Source organism: Leuresthes tenuis, unplaced genomic scaffold, assembly GCF_036924035.1.
Source record: "Leuresthes tenuis unplaced genomic scaffold, fLeuTen1.0.hap1 SCAF_21, whole genome shotgun sequence".
Taxonomy (NCBI): domain Eukaryota; kingdom Metazoa; phylum Chordata; class Actinopteri; order Atheriniformes; family Atherinopsidae; genus Leuresthes; species Leuresthes tenuis.
The window spans coordinates 29,803,124-29,817,367 of record NW_027325375.1 but is presented as its reverse complement, the minus strand read 5'-3'; the positions used below and the strand labels follow the sequence as shown (position 1 = coordinate 29,817,367).

Sequence of the window (14,244 nt, the reverse complement as noted above, 5' to 3'; positions counted from 1 at the left end):
TTTATTTGCTTGTAATTCCAGGTTCTAAAGACCACGGCCCTGAACATGCTGATTGAAGCCGTTCAAGATGGAGGTCAAGCCATGAGAGATCCTGTGGGAGGCAGTGTTGAGTTTCATTTTGTTCCAATCCTGAAGCTCATCAGCACCCTCCTCATCATGGGTGTGTTTGATGATGAAGACGTTACACAGATCCTGAAAATGATTGACCCCACTGTCTTTAGTGTTACAAAAGCAGAGGAGCCTGCTGAGGACTCCAAGGTAAACGAAGAGAAGGAGACACCGAAAGTCGCAGCTGTCAAAGATGTAGAGCAGGAAGCTGTTGGGCAAGAAGAAGAAGAATTTCAGGATTACGGTTATGGTGAGGAGGAGGAGGAAGAGGAGGAGGAAGAATTAGAGGAGACAGAATTAGAGGAGACAGAACCAGTTGTGCCTCACGAGGAAGCTGAGGAGGAAACGGATCAAGTAAATGGCGAGAAAGGAGCCGAGGAAACCGAGAAAGAGTCTAAACCCGTAGACTCTGGTGGGGAAGCTAAAGAAGAACTTCTGGAACAAGGACTTTTCCAGATGAAACTGCCCGAGTCTGTAAAGTTGCAGGTACTTCTCGTGAATCCCAGTGAAACCAATGAGACGCTTGCCTGTTTCTGCCGGATATTATTAGTGATGTAATTTGCTTTTGTTGTTTAGATGTGTACTCTGCTGCAGTATTTCTGTGACTGTGAGCTACGGCACAGAGTGGAGGCCATCATTGCCTTTTCAGACCAGTTTGTCAGCCAGATACAGTCCAACCAGAGGCAGCGCTATAACGACCTCATGCAGGCTTTCACCATGAGTGCTGCTGAGACGGCCCGCAAGACTCGGGAGTTTCGCTCTCCTCCACAGGAGCAGGTACACTGGCACAGGTGCATGTGAAAGTAGAAGCAGAATACGTCTGTAGATTATCCAGCTGCACGAAGAGAAGTTAACAGAACATCAGCACAAAGTCTGCAGAAACAAGGAGGAAAGGTTTCAAACGAAAGAAAGAATCAAATGTATAACAAATATGTTATTTTAAATTGTCGAGGCATCACTAAGGCGTCATTGTCTTCTTTATCCTCTCAGAACGAGTCATCTGCTGATGTGCAGGAAGCTAATGTTCATCCTATGGAACCAATAAAACTCTGCTTTGCGCCTCTTCTCATTGTTGTAGGTCAACATGCTCATGAATTTTAAGAACTGCCTTGAAGATGAAGATTCCGCCATCCCAGATGAGGTCCGCGAGGCCTTTCTGACCTTTCATAATGCTCTGCTGACGCATTGTGGTCAGTTTTCATTCACTCTAACAAGTCATTTACTACGTTAAGTCTACAAATTCAACTGATCTAAAACTTTAAATTCAGGTGTTCACATTGAGGAAGAAGAAGAGGAGGAGGAGGTGGATAATTCTCTCCGTGGACGATTGCTTCGTTTGATGGAAAAGGTGAAAAAATTCCGTGAGAAGAAGGTAGAAGTGGAGCCTGAGCCACAGGAGGTCAAGGAACCAAGTGAGCTGATCATTTGCATGTGGGACAGTAAAAAGAAGGCTGATATATTCGGTTCATATGGTGTCCAGTGATGAGTTATGTTCAGTTAGAGGAAAAGCTTCCTAAGCTTCTACTCTCCCAGTAACTTTAGTTAGGCAGAGTGTTGCAATCAGGGATCAAATCTGAATAGAATCACTTAAATGTTTCCATTTTACAACCCTCTGTCTCTTTGTACCAGGCACATTGCAGGAGCTGATTTCCCATACGATGATCCACTGGGCCCAGGAGTCGTTCATCCAGAACCCTGAGCTGGTCCGTATGATGTTCAGCCTCCTCCACAGGCAGTATGATGGGCTGGGGGAGCTCATGCGTGCCCTTCCCAAGGCTTACACTATCAATGCAGTGTCAATCCAGGACACCATGGACCTGCTGGAATGCTTGGGTCAGATCCGCTCGCTGCTTATTGTGCAGATGGGTCCAGAGGAGGAGAGGCTTATAATTCAAAGCATTGGGTGGATATGATATTTTGATTCTTCTTATTATCTTGTCTGAAGTGAATTCTTTCACTACATTTGATGGACACTCATCTCAATATTTGTCCTCATTAGGAACATCATGAGTAACAAAGTTTTCTATCAGCACCCCAACCTGATGCGAGCTCTGGGGATGCACGAAACTGTCATGGAGGTCATGGTTAATGTGCTGGGTGGCGGGGACTCCAAGGTTTATTCCATTTTTAATCCATTCAGCAGCATTTCAAGCCTGTTCAATTGACAGATTTTTCTTGTTTTTTGTCTTTTCCTTCTGGAAAAAGGCGAATGTTGACGATTTGTAATTTCTTTTGCTTTTATGACACGTTTTCTTTCAACAGGAGATCAGATTCCCTCGGGTGGTGACAAACTGCTGCCGCTTTCTCTGTTATTTCTGCCGCATCAGTCGTCAAAATCAGCGTTCCATGTTTGACCACCTCAGCTATCTTCTCCAGAACAGTGGCATCGGCCTCGGTGATTGTCCTTTCTGAGTTTCAGCCTCCTGCTTGATGATTTATTCTAATTTATTTAAACACTGTGTGCTTTTCTTCAGGCATGCGAGGCTCAACCCCCTTGGATGTGGCTGCAGCCTCCTGCATTGACAATAACGAGCTGGCGCTGGCTCTCCAAGAGCAGGATTTAGAAATGGTAAAATGAATTGGCTGCGTATCAGACAAATTTTGCACACATTTACTTATTGCTGGACTATGCTGACGTTTTTCCAGGTGGTGAAGTATTTGGCTGGATGTGGACTTCAGAGCTGCCCCATGCTGCTGGCTAAAGGCTACCCTGACATCGGCTGGAACCCTTGTGGTGGAGAGAAATACCTTGACTTTCTTCGTTTTGCTGTATTTGTCAACGGTTGGATTATTTTATTTCTACACTTCCTAATATTTGATTTCAACGCTCACATTATTTATTCATGTCGTTCTTTTTTGGTTGTTTTAGTAAATAAGCTTGTTTTTTTAGGAGAAAGTGTTGAAGAAAATGCCAACGTGGTGGTGCGTCTCCTCATTCGAAGACCCGAGTGCTTTGGTCCAGCCCTGAGGGGGGAAGGTGGTAACGGTCTGCTGGCTGCAATAGAGGAGGCCATTAAAATATCAGAGGACCCTGCAAGGGATGGTCCTAGTGTGAAAAAAGACAGACGTTTTCCCATGTAAGAGCTCTTCTTGGAATGTTTTTGGACTGTTTCCATATTTATAATGTTTCAGACTCATGTTAAAATGCTGGGATTTCTTTTTGTTCCTGTCTTTTGAGTTCTGTGGTGATCTTTAAATTGAATTCACCTTTTACACAAGCATTCCAGTCCTTGGTTATGACAGTTCATCTGACATCATTGACCAGGCGAACGTCACAGTTATTTTCAAGATGAATAACATCTCAAGCTGTGGAGAAGGTTTACATTTCATAGCAGTGGCTTTAGGGAAAACTCTGAAAGTCCTTGAGTAATGTCAGTCAGCCACAGTCTAAACCTGAACCTAACAGAGCGAAAGACCCTATAAACACTGATGCTCATCATCCAGTCGAGCAGAGCTTGCATGTTTTTGTCAAGAAGAATGGGAGAAACTGCCAAAGGAAAGCTGTGCCAAGCGAAGACTTGAGCCTGCCGTTACTGCCAAAGGTGCTTTAAAAAGTACCAAAGGTCTGAAGTAAATGGAGTTTGAATCCAGTTTGGATTTCTCCAAAATGGAGAAAACTTTGGGTCTGAAGCTACTCAGCAGCACAGAAGTTTAAGCTCCTCCAGCTTTGCTGTTGTAGCACAACCTTTGTTTTCTTGCAGGTTTGGAGGCGAGGAGCAGCACGAGGAGAACAAGGTGCACCTCGGAAACGCCATCATGTCCTTCTACTCTGCTCTTATTGACTTGCTGGGACGCTGCGCTCCAGAGATGCATGTAAGTCCTTTACAGTGATCGCTTTCACACTAAACTTATGTAACAGTTTTACAGAAAAGATAACTTTTGTATCAACAGCTGATCCAAGCTGGTAAGGGTGAGGCTCTGAGGATCAGGGCAATTCTGAGGTCTCTGGTTCCCATTGAAGATCTGGTTGGAGTCATCAGTCTTCCTGTTCAGATCCCTTCTTTTGGGAAAGGTAAATACTTGAGAAATAACAGTGAAGTGGATCACTTTTGGCATTTTATTATGGATCTTTCCAAAACATTTTCTCTACATTGTGCTTAGACAACAGCATCATAGAGCCAAAGATGTCTGCCAGTTTTGTGCCAGATCACAAGGCTCCCATGGTGCTGTTCCTGGACAGAGTTTATGGCATTGACAACCAGGATTTCCTGCTCCATGTGCTCGAGGTCGGCTTTTTGCCTGACATGAGGGCTGCTGCCTCTCTGGACACGGTGAGTACACAAGCCCTGAGGTTGTTAGCAGTGCAGAGTCCACAGCATGTTTAAACTTAAATAACTGTTAGGTTTTCTTCCAACAGGCTGCTTTCAGCACCACAGAGATGGCTCTCGCTTTGAACCGCTACCTTTGTTCCGCTGTGTTGCCGCTCATCACCAAGTGCGCTCCGCTTTTTGCTGGCAGCGACCACCGAGCTATCATGATTGACTCCATGTTGCACACCATCTACAGACTGTCTCGAGGACGCGCCTTTACAAAGGCCCAAAGAGACATTATTGAAGAGTGCCTCATGGCTTTGTGCAAGTGAGAATAACATCATAAAGGTGTTTTCTGTCGTCTCTAATTGTAAGGTGTGAGCCTTGAACTGAAATCGAGTTTGTTTATGTTCCCCTCAGGCATCTGCGTCCATCCATGCTGCAGCACCTGCTGAGACGGCTGGTTTTTGATGTACCCATCCTGAATGAGTATGCCAAAATGCCCCTGAAGGTATGAGGACCTTTGCATTTTATTTCAGTCGTTTCCCTAGTTTCTCACTCTTCAGATCATTTTTATCATCTCACATCCTGCAGCTTTTAACCAATCACTACGAGCGTTGCTGGAAATATTATTGCCTCCCTAACGGTTGGGGCAGCTTTGGACTTGCCTCAGAAGAGGAGCTACATCTGACCCGAAAACTTTTCTGGGGGATCTTTGAATCACTAGCACATAAGGTGATCTCCCACATTTTCTAAGCTTAGTACATTATGTGGGTTCATGCTTTAATGTTCTGCTATTGTCATTCCAGAAATTTGATGCTGACATTTTCAAAATTTCAATGCCGTGCATCTGCGCCATCGCTGGTGCGATTCCTCCAGATTATGTGGATGCCAGCTACTCCTCCAAAACGGAGAAAAAGGCATCAGTGGATGCAGAGGGAAACTTTGACCCCAAACCAGTCGAGACCACAAAGTGAGATGATGCTGTCATAATGCCTTTTTATTTTTTATAAATGAGGCATGTCTCTGTGTAATGATCAAAGCTGAACCAAGTCTGATTCTTCTTCCAATCGTAGCACAATAATCCCAGAGAGACTGGATCCTTTTATCAACAAATATGCTGAATATACACACGATAAATGGGCCTTTGAAAAGGTAGAACTTCTTATAATTCATCAGAATATCTAATACTAATCTTCAGCCAATTCAGGAGCAACTTTATGCAGCTTGGTGGAGAATCATGGGACAGAAATGAGAGAATTTATAGGGATACAGACTTACTGCAAGCAAAAGTAAGTCAACGTGTTTTGAAGTTGTTATAAATACTGTGGATGTATTTGTGTTTCAGATTCAGAATAACTGGTCGTACGGCGAGGTGTTGGATGAGAACTCAAAAACACATCCGATGCTCAGACCATACAAAACCTTCTCAGAGAAGGTATGTTTACAGGCATCTTCTGCCCTGAAACATCCTTATCGCTTATCTCTTTTCCTGATCACTCTGACTCTTCCTCTAGGACAAAGAGATCTACCGCTGGCCCATCAAAGAGTCAGTAAAAGCCATGCTGGCATGGGAATGGAACCTAGACAAAGCCAGAGAGGAAGAGGAGTCAGAGAAGAAGAAGGCAGCAGCAAGAAAAATCTCCCAGACTGCTCAGGTATAGAGCAGTTGGATGGCTATACTGCCACTTTAAAATGTTATCACGCTTTTTAGCACTTTTTATTTTACAGTATATGTGTTGATCTTTCCCCTGCAGGCAACCTATGACCCCAGTCATGGTTACAGTCCACAGCCCATTGATATCTCACACATGGCTCTTTCAAGAGACCTGCAGGTACTGCATTAGATGTTTGAACCTTCTGTGCTGTGATCTTCATCTCATGAATACTCACAGCTCACTTCTCTTTACAGTCCATGGCAGAGCAGCTGGCAGAAAACTACCATAACACTTGGGGACGCAAGAAAAAGTTAGAGCTGCAAGCCAAAGGTGAATGTTTTAAATTTCATAGGAAGAAAATTGCAACATGAAAGATTTTGCTTTTGCCAATAGTTTGAGTTGTGTGTTTGCTTTTGTAGGAGGTGGAACGCATCCTCTGCTGGTGCCCTATGATACTCTGACAGCCAAAGAGAAGGCACGAGACAGAGAGAAGGCCTACGAGTTACTCAAGTTCCTGCAGCTTAATGGATATGCTGTCACAAGGTACCCAACATTTAGCCTTGAATTGTATTTTTTCAGACAGATATTTAGAAATTTAATTTGCAATCATAGGCCCTGCCACTATTTACTGTCCATTCAAATGGCTCAAAACTTTATTAGAACACATCAGACTGACAGGTCGCACGCAGTTGTGGTAACTTTAGAAATAAAACATCAAATAAGGTGGTGTTTTTAGTAAATTTTTGCTTCTATTTAACTTTGCAGATTGTTTAACTGTCATTGAAAGTGCATGAAACATGGCACAGTAGTTTCCTCTTTAGGTTATGTTGTGTGACGTGTAAAGTAAGCGTTAACATTTGGACTGTGTTTGTCTTCAGGGGCCTGAAAGATATGGAGTCTGAAATATCCTCCATTGAGAAGAGATTTGCTTACGGTTTCCTGCAGAAGCTGCTGAAATGGATGGAAATCGCCCAGGAGTTCATTGCACATCTTGGTACTGTGGGCAAAGATTGAGAAAAACCCAGATTCTGTATTAATTTAAAGATTTTCGATGGTGTCTAGATCTTTGTGGCCTGCATTATCCTGATACTCTCACACTTTGCACCTGTTTTGCAGAGGCGGTGGTAAGCAGTGGACGAGTGGAAAAGTCTCCTCATGAGCAGGAAATCAAATTCTTTGCCAAGGTGAGACTAAAGTAAAAAAAAAAGTGACTATTTTCAAGGCCCAATTCAACCCTTTTGCTGTGCTAACTCTGGAAAAACTCTCTTATCGCAGATCTTGATGCCTCTCATCAACCAGTATTTCAAAAATCACTGCCTCTACTTCTTATCAACACCTGCCAAAGTTCTGGGCAGCGGGGGACATTCTTCCAACAAGGAGAAGGAGATGATTGCAAGGTGAGCTATCTTTGGGGTAAAAAAGCACACAGCAGTATTTTGCCAGGTATTTTCATTAATCATATATATTGCCTGTTTAATTAGTTTCCTTTTCTTGCATAGTTTCCTTTCCTTCCATTTCCTTTTCTTCTCTCCCTCCTCGTCGTAGTATCTTCTGTAAAATGTCTGCTCTGGTGAGGCACAGAGTTTCTCTCTTTGGTAAGAAGTCCGTTTCTAAACATTCTTTCTGAATCTTTTAACTCTTCTCTTTCACATCTTCCTGATATGAGATATCTCAGCTGCTTTGATGTTGATAACCAACAAAAAAACGATAAGAATACAGTGTTTGAAGATCAGATATGTATGACACACCTCATTTTTCTGTGCAGGAACGGACGCTTCAGCAATTGTGAACTGTCTGCACATTTTGGCTCGATCACTGGATGCCAGGTTTAGCACTTTTTTAAAAACACTGTTGATATAAATGTGCGTTTTGTTGTTATTTTGAACTTCCTTTCTACATTCCCTGTTTAACTGTTTAGGACGGTGATGAAGTCGGGGCCTGAGATTGTGAAAGCGGGGCTGCGGTCGTTCTTTGAGAGCGCTGCTGATGATATAGAGAAGATGGTAGAGAATCTCAAACTGGGCAAAGTATCCAAAGGCAATCAGGTACATAGTATCTAAAATGGCAACTCACATATTTGCTATCGCTGACTGTTGCAAATGATTAAACATTGTATTTGAAATATCCATCCAAGCAAGTGAAAGGTGTTTCCCAGAACATCAACTACACAACTATTGCCCTGCTCCCAGTGCTGACCTCCCTGTTTGACCACATCGCTCAGCATCAGTTTGGAGATGACGTCATGTGTAAGTTCTTCCCCCTTTAAACTATAGGGCTGATTAATGATTTAATTTGACTCTCCCGTATCTCTTCCTGATGCTTGCATGTAGTGGATGACCTACAGATGTCATGCTATCGCATCATGTGCAGCATCTACTCCCTTGGAACTGTGAAGAATCCACATGTTGAGAGGTAACTCCACATCTGCATATGTCACAAGCTGTGGAGTAATCCAGAATTAGACTCAGCATTCCTTTTATATTCTGTCTACAGGCAGAGGCCGGCTCTTGGAGAGTGTCTGGCCCACCTTGCAGCAGCTATGCCAGTTGCCTACACAGAGCCTCATCTAAATGAATTTAACGCTTTCTCTGTCTACACTACAAAGACACCAAGGGAGAGGGCCAGTGAGTTCAAATCCTTTCTTCTCTATTTACATCCTGTCTAGCAAGGTCTCGTTTCTGAATTTTCTCTCACTACCTCTTGTCTGAACTCCAAAGTCCTGGGCCTTCCCAGTGAGGTCCAGGAGCTCTGTCCAGACATTCCAGAGCTGGATGTTCTGTTGAAGGAGATTGGAGACTTGGCAGAGTCAGGGGCTCGCTACACTGAGATGCCGCATGTGATTGAAATCACTTTGCCCATGCTGTGTAACTACCTGCCACGCTGGTGGGAGAGGGGCCCTGAAAACTTCCCAGAGATGGAGGGTCAGCTCTGCACCGAGGTCACATCAGAACACCTCAACCAGCTGCTGGGCAGCATCATGAAAATCGTGGTCAACAACTTGGGTATTGATGAAGCTTCCTGGATGAAGAGGTTGGCTGGTGAGTCCTGTTTGTGCTCCATCAGTGTGTCACTTTGTGTTAATTCTGCTCAGATGGAAAGACGCAATGTTTTCTCTTCTAGTATTTTCGCAGCCCATAGTCAGCAGGGCAAAGCCAGAAATGCTTAAATCCCACTTCATTCCTACAATGGAGAAGCTGAAGAAACGTACTTCAAAGGTGGTGGCAGAAGAGGACCATTTGCGGATGGAGGGGAAATCAGAGGGAGATGAGGAGGATGGCACGATACGTGATGAGTTTGCTGTCCTCTGCAGAGACCTGTATGCCCTTTACCCTCTACTTATTCGCTATGTGGACAACAACAGGTACAACAAAGTGTTTTGTAATTCCCGTTCTTCCATTATTCCATATTGTTTAGCAGATAAACGTCTTGTGAGCTTGAGGATGCTCAAAGTAATTTGTTCTGCTCCAGGGCCAGGTGGCTGACTTGCCCTGACCCAGATGCAGAGGAACTCTTCCGAATGGTGGGAGAAGTCTTTATTTTCTGGTCCAAGTCACATGTGAGTATGTTCATTTGGCGTTCAACTGCATCCAATAGTAGAATCAAATGTATTTTTATCCGTTACTCGTTTTTTCTTGTCTTTGTAGAACTTCAAGCGCGAGGAACAGAACTTTGTGGTGATGAATGAGATCAATAACATGTCATTTCTCACCGCTGACAGCAAGAGCAAAATGAGCAAGGTGAGCTAGTTAAAGGCAGCGATGCAGTCATGCCACTGCAGTGTTGGATCTCAGATGCTTTAAAGCAGACATAGTTTTTAAAGGAGACATATTATGCCCTATTTTCCTATTTTTAATCAAACGTCTGTGACAGGTTGGGATGAAAATACAGCCTTTTCAACCACGGCTTCATAACTCTGTCATAGCAACTCGTCATAGCAACCGTTTTTAAGGTGTTGAGTAAGCCGATCTCCTCTGTGGGATGTGCCCAACTGTGCTCTCAGTAAACTTTATTGCAGACAGCATACAGTAACTGGGCTGAGAGCTCATAGAAGCACACACGGCAAACTGCATTTTTATTCTTAAACACTTAGATTTTAAACTGGAGACTTCATTGTCTGTCTGTTCCTCTGGGTTTTTGTAGATTTCAGCAGCTAATGCTAAGACTCGTTGTTGATAAGTGACGTTTTACTGCTGTTTTACAAGTTTCCATCTAATTTCCATCTTCCCACCTTCAAAGAAAAGGCCAACAAAGGCTCTTATGTCCCAGTCAGGAACCTTGTGAGATTGATCAACCCGACCTTGAGCAGTTATTTCCCAGAAATGAGACTTACCTGGTGAATTTAGTATCTTTCATATGACTTTGTTTGTGTAGTAAAACATTGCTCTAAGCACTGATTTAGCTTTTTTCTTTCTTAAGGTAAGTGATATATAAAACTGCTGTTAATAGCAAAGCAACATCAGGTGAATCTGAACGACTTTCTGAAGGATTACAGGATTATGTTTTGTCTAAGTTTTTGAGTTTGGATTAATTTTAGATGCCCAAATATATGGTGTCAGGCACAAAAAGAGTGTTTTATGTCATAATATGTCCCCTTTAACAACTATTTGTGCCCTTTTCTTTTTTGTTTTTAAGTTTCAGACATTTCTAAATGTGCACTTATGCTGCCGTGTTATAATGGCTTCATCAATTATTGATACAAATTACAAATTGTGATTGTGAGTATGTTTTATTTTTCAGTATTCTTGTTTACAGGCCTTGGTTAAACATGGTATAGCCCTCTGTAACTTTTGTAGCTTTTATTTTCATTCACATTTTCAGAAGAGTAGCAGTTGTGTTAACACCATTTTCTCTCTGGCTGTCCATTGTCCTCCTCTTATGGGTTGCGGCTGGGTTTCCAGGGCGGGGACACAGAGGTTAGATTTTGTTTCTGCACGATCGCTGTGCTGACCGCATGGCACCTCACTTTAAGGGAGCTTTTCATCAACCTCTCCAGCACACTGGCAAACCTGATCCACAGCCATATTCTCTTATTACATCTGCAGACCAGCACACTCCCTCAGTAGCACAAACACCTGCACATTTCACTCAAAGACCCATTTCTAACCTGTGAAAAAGTTTCCAAAAGGAAAACCTGTCATGTATAATCACATATAAAGACGCTGCCATTGTTCTCACAACGGATCGCCGGACAAATGGGCAAGCCCCATCTGTGGGCCATTCCCAGTCCTGCCAGTGTGTCATTGGGGGGGAGTCTGGAGGCGCTTGATGAAAGTATACAGCTGTAGAGTTGGGCTCATGGCACTGGGCTTTACACAAAGCCCAAAGAGGCAGTGAGAGCGCAGTGCCATCATCTGTCAACGCGTTTGCTCCTTTTTGATAGTTGAGTTGGAGTCCTCTAGTTTGCTTTCTTCTCATGGAAGGATGGTTGACCTGTAGGTTTTTGTAATTTAGATTTTTGCCGCTAGGGGATAATGTGAAGCCTTCTCTGTGCTCTTTCTTCTCTCCTCCCTTAAAATGCCGTGGTACATCATGGCTTAATTTCCTTAAGGCTCCTTACTCTCCACACTAACACGTGGCTTGATTCTTAATGTCACTGAAGGAGAATTTTTTAAGCACTTGTTGGGTTCTCTCTGAAGAAGTGATCGAAATGACCATGAACCTAACCAAAAGATTAATTCACACTTATTTCTGAATTCCCCAAATTGCTTTGCACCCTCTAAACTACTCCTCAGTAACATACACACATCTGGCACTGGTGGTGTTGATAATAGGGTCAGGCACATGGGGTTTACCTTCTTTACTGCATTTATCTGATGGTGAAAACCGAACCAAAATCTATTATGAAAGGATTCCTTCTAAATTATTGTAAAACTGAAACACAGCCTCACCTTATTTAGTCCTGACTCTGGGCACCAGCAGGAGACGCCTCCCTGAGGTCCTCAGAGTCCCAGCTGGTTCATGAGGCTCTAACATGTCAGAGATGTACACGAGCAGAGCTGCTTTAAAGTCTATCCTCTGAGCGACAGGAAGCCAGAGCAGAGACCTGAGCACCGGACTAATATGGTCGTATTTCCTGGTTTCCTGGTTCTGGATGACCTGCAGCTGACTTAAAGCCCGTTTAGAGTCCAGTGAGCAGCCGTTACAGTAGTCCAACCTGCTGGAGACGAGCATGGATTAGTCTTATATGTTTAACATACTAGCGGTAAATGTATAGCACAAAATATGACTTATCGGCACAATACCAAATCCCAGATAAGTTAAGACTTAATTCTTGATCAGGTTACGTTGCAACCCACAGTTCTGTCAGGTACATCAGGAGTTCTTGTGCTATCATCACTGTACTGGCGAAAAATAGAGGAATATTTGTCCTTCCCACAAAGTATGCATTTAGTGGCCTGAACACTCATGATAAAATGCATTTGTAAAGGATTCTGTAAGCTTTCACATCACTTGCTTACTTTGGGGGATTCCAGAAAGAGCAGGCAACAGAAGGGCTAGACTCTCACAGTAACAAAACAGTTAGAAAACAGGTGTTCTGGAGGCGAGTACAGAGACATAAACCATAGGGGTGTGACTGCAACAACTTGAAACTAATAGATCTAACATAAGAGTTTTTGCACTCTAACTTCATCTAATTTTAGCTGGAGAAAAAGAGTTTGTTTTAGCTAGCTGTCCTGATCAGTGAATGCTGAATGGATACTCACTGGAATGAAACAATTTCTGCTGCATGCTGTAAATGTAATTCACTGATTTAATATCTTATAAAGCCCTTTTTCTTTCAGCCTTCCCTTCCCAAAAGCAGCTATATCCCCTGTTTCCCCTTACATTTTTACTACGCCCTATACTTACCACTCTGAGCTCAGAGAAATGATTGTTTTATGCAGTGGTAGTTGTCATATTTTTCTTTCCCGATAGAAACATGTTTAATAAGAATCCTCAGTGACTGTAGCACTGTAATGACAATGGGATTTCAGGTTTCCACAAAGGAAGGATAAAGCTCAAGAGTTATTTATAGAACAGTTTCAATGAATGTTCACTATTCATTCATCTTCTTATTTTTGGTAGTTTATATGAAAGAATAATGTTTTTGTGTTTCTCAACATAAAAGCAGAACACGGTTATCATTAATAAGGGCGTTTACCCAAGGTGTTGCACCCTGTGACATTTAATGGGGTACCGTGAATGCCTTTGGTTTGTTGTGCCTGCTCACAGGGAGGAGGCTCAGATACTGAACGCACAAAGAAGAAGAAACGGGGAGATCGGTACTCTGTCCAGACGTCTCTTATTGTTGCTGCTTTGAAAAAGATGCTCCCCATAGGCCTCAACATGTGCTCTCCTGCTGATCAGGAGCTCATCAACTTGGCAAAGATTCGATACTCCTTGGTAGTTTTCTTTCTCTTCCCTTTTTTTTTACTTTGAATAAGTGAAATTGGAAGCATATCACATCCTGCAAGGTGGAGGAGGTCAATGTTTGTTAAAACGTTACTTTACAGAGAGACACTGATGAAGAAGTTAGAGAGTTCCTGCAGAACAACCTTCATCTACAGGGCAAGGTATAACATCTGGACTGTGTGCATTAATTGATTAAAGATCAGGCACAGCACATTCAAAGTCTGTATCCCTTTGTCACTGAAAGGTGGACAACCCATCCATGCGATGGCAGATGGCGCTTTACAAGGAGATGGCAGGGAAGGCCGAAGATGCTGATGCTCCCGTGAAAGTTGTCAAGAGAGTACAGGAGGTTTCTGCTGTTCTCTACCACCTTGAAGTGGTGAGCACTGGTGCAACTTAAAGGGGAACTCCGGTATTTTTAAATAGTGGTCCCAGTAGAGTGCCTGTGTAGAAATCCCTCCGTTAGCTCTCCTATAGCTGCAAGTAGCCAAAAAACAGCAGCTATGAGCTAACAGAGCTATAGCACACGTTCATTCATTCATTCTTCTTAAAGTATTGGTGAAATAAAGACAGATAATGCCTTATTTAGAGGCTCTAAGCCCCGTTCTCTCCGTTATTTGGATCTCGAGTTATCTAAATATCTTCCGAAGGACGCCGACTTTCACCAAACTGTCCTCTGTGAGTAGATGAACGTATTTCATGCCAGAAATAAGGTCTAGGTTTAAAAATACCAGAGTTCCCCTTTAAATTACTGCAATAAGAGCGTTCTACATTATACATGTTCAGCTTTTCTCCCCCAAATCTTTCTCCCCTTGTCATTTCTTGTTATTGGAATA

At 43.0% G+C, this 14,244-nt stretch overlaps 1 protein-coding gene across 1 annotated transcript in view; it reads left to right on the top strand.

Annotated features, from left to right (window-relative positions):
- Positions 1-14,244, top strand: part of LOC140279227 (ryanodine receptor 1-like) — a 46,361-nt gene that overhangs the window by 15,057 nt on the left and 17,060 nt on the right. Inside the window, exons 37-76 of the mRNA XM_072374325.1 lie at positions 22-594; positions 685-885; positions 1,187-1,298; positions 1,377-1,520; positions 1,738-2,011; positions 2,108-2,222; positions 2,371-2,503; positions 2,583-2,677; positions 2,755-2,890; positions 2,999-3,185; positions 3,810-3,921; positions 4,000-4,120; positions 4,210-4,379; positions 4,466-4,686; positions 4,779-4,869; positions 4,953-5,093; positions 5,168-5,331; positions 5,435-5,513; positions 5,707-5,796; positions 5,876-6,016; positions 6,116-6,193; positions 6,271-6,346; positions 6,436-6,559; positions 6,895-7,010; positions 7,133-7,200; positions 7,292-7,413; positions 7,562-7,611; positions 7,782-7,842; positions 7,935-8,061; positions 8,151-8,262; positions 8,347-8,428; positions 8,510-8,640; positions 8,734-9,054; positions 9,137-9,377; positions 9,485-9,572; positions 9,661-9,753; positions 10,915-10,929; positions 13,229-13,399; positions 13,510-13,569; positions 13,653-13,787. Of these exons, the coding sequence (XP_072230426.1) occupies positions 22-594; positions 685-885; positions 1,187-1,298; positions 1,377-1,520; positions 1,738-2,011; positions 2,108-2,222; positions 2,371-2,503; positions 2,583-2,677; positions 2,755-2,890; positions 2,999-3,185; positions 3,810-3,921; positions 4,000-4,120; positions 4,210-4,379; positions 4,466-4,686; positions 4,779-4,869; positions 4,953-5,093; positions 5,168-5,331; positions 5,435-5,513; positions 5,707-5,796; positions 5,876-6,016; positions 6,116-6,193; positions 6,271-6,346; positions 6,436-6,559; positions 6,895-7,010; positions 7,133-7,200; positions 7,292-7,413; positions 7,562-7,611; positions 7,782-7,842; positions 7,935-8,061; positions 8,151-8,262; positions 8,347-8,428; positions 8,510-8,640; positions 8,734-9,054; positions 9,137-9,377; positions 9,485-9,572; positions 9,661-9,753; positions 10,915-10,929; positions 13,229-13,399; positions 13,510-13,569; positions 13,653-13,787 (5,571 nt within the window). The remainder of the gene's footprint in view (positions 1-21; positions 595-684; positions 886-1,186; positions 1,299-1,376; positions 1,521-1,737; positions 2,012-2,107; positions 2,223-2,370; positions 2,504-2,582; positions 2,678-2,754; positions 2,891-2,998; positions 3,186-3,809; positions 3,922-3,999; positions 4,121-4,209; positions 4,380-4,465; positions 4,687-4,778; positions 4,870-4,952; positions 5,094-5,167; positions 5,332-5,434; positions 5,514-5,706; positions 5,797-5,875; positions 6,017-6,115; positions 6,194-6,270; positions 6,347-6,435; positions 6,560-6,894; positions 7,011-7,132; positions 7,201-7,291; positions 7,414-7,561; positions 7,612-7,781; positions 7,843-7,934; positions 8,062-8,150; positions 8,263-8,346; positions 8,429-8,509; positions 8,641-8,733; positions 9,055-9,136; positions 9,378-9,484; positions 9,573-9,660; positions 9,754-10,914; positions 10,930-13,228; positions 13,400-13,509; positions 13,570-13,652; positions 13,788-14,244) is intronic.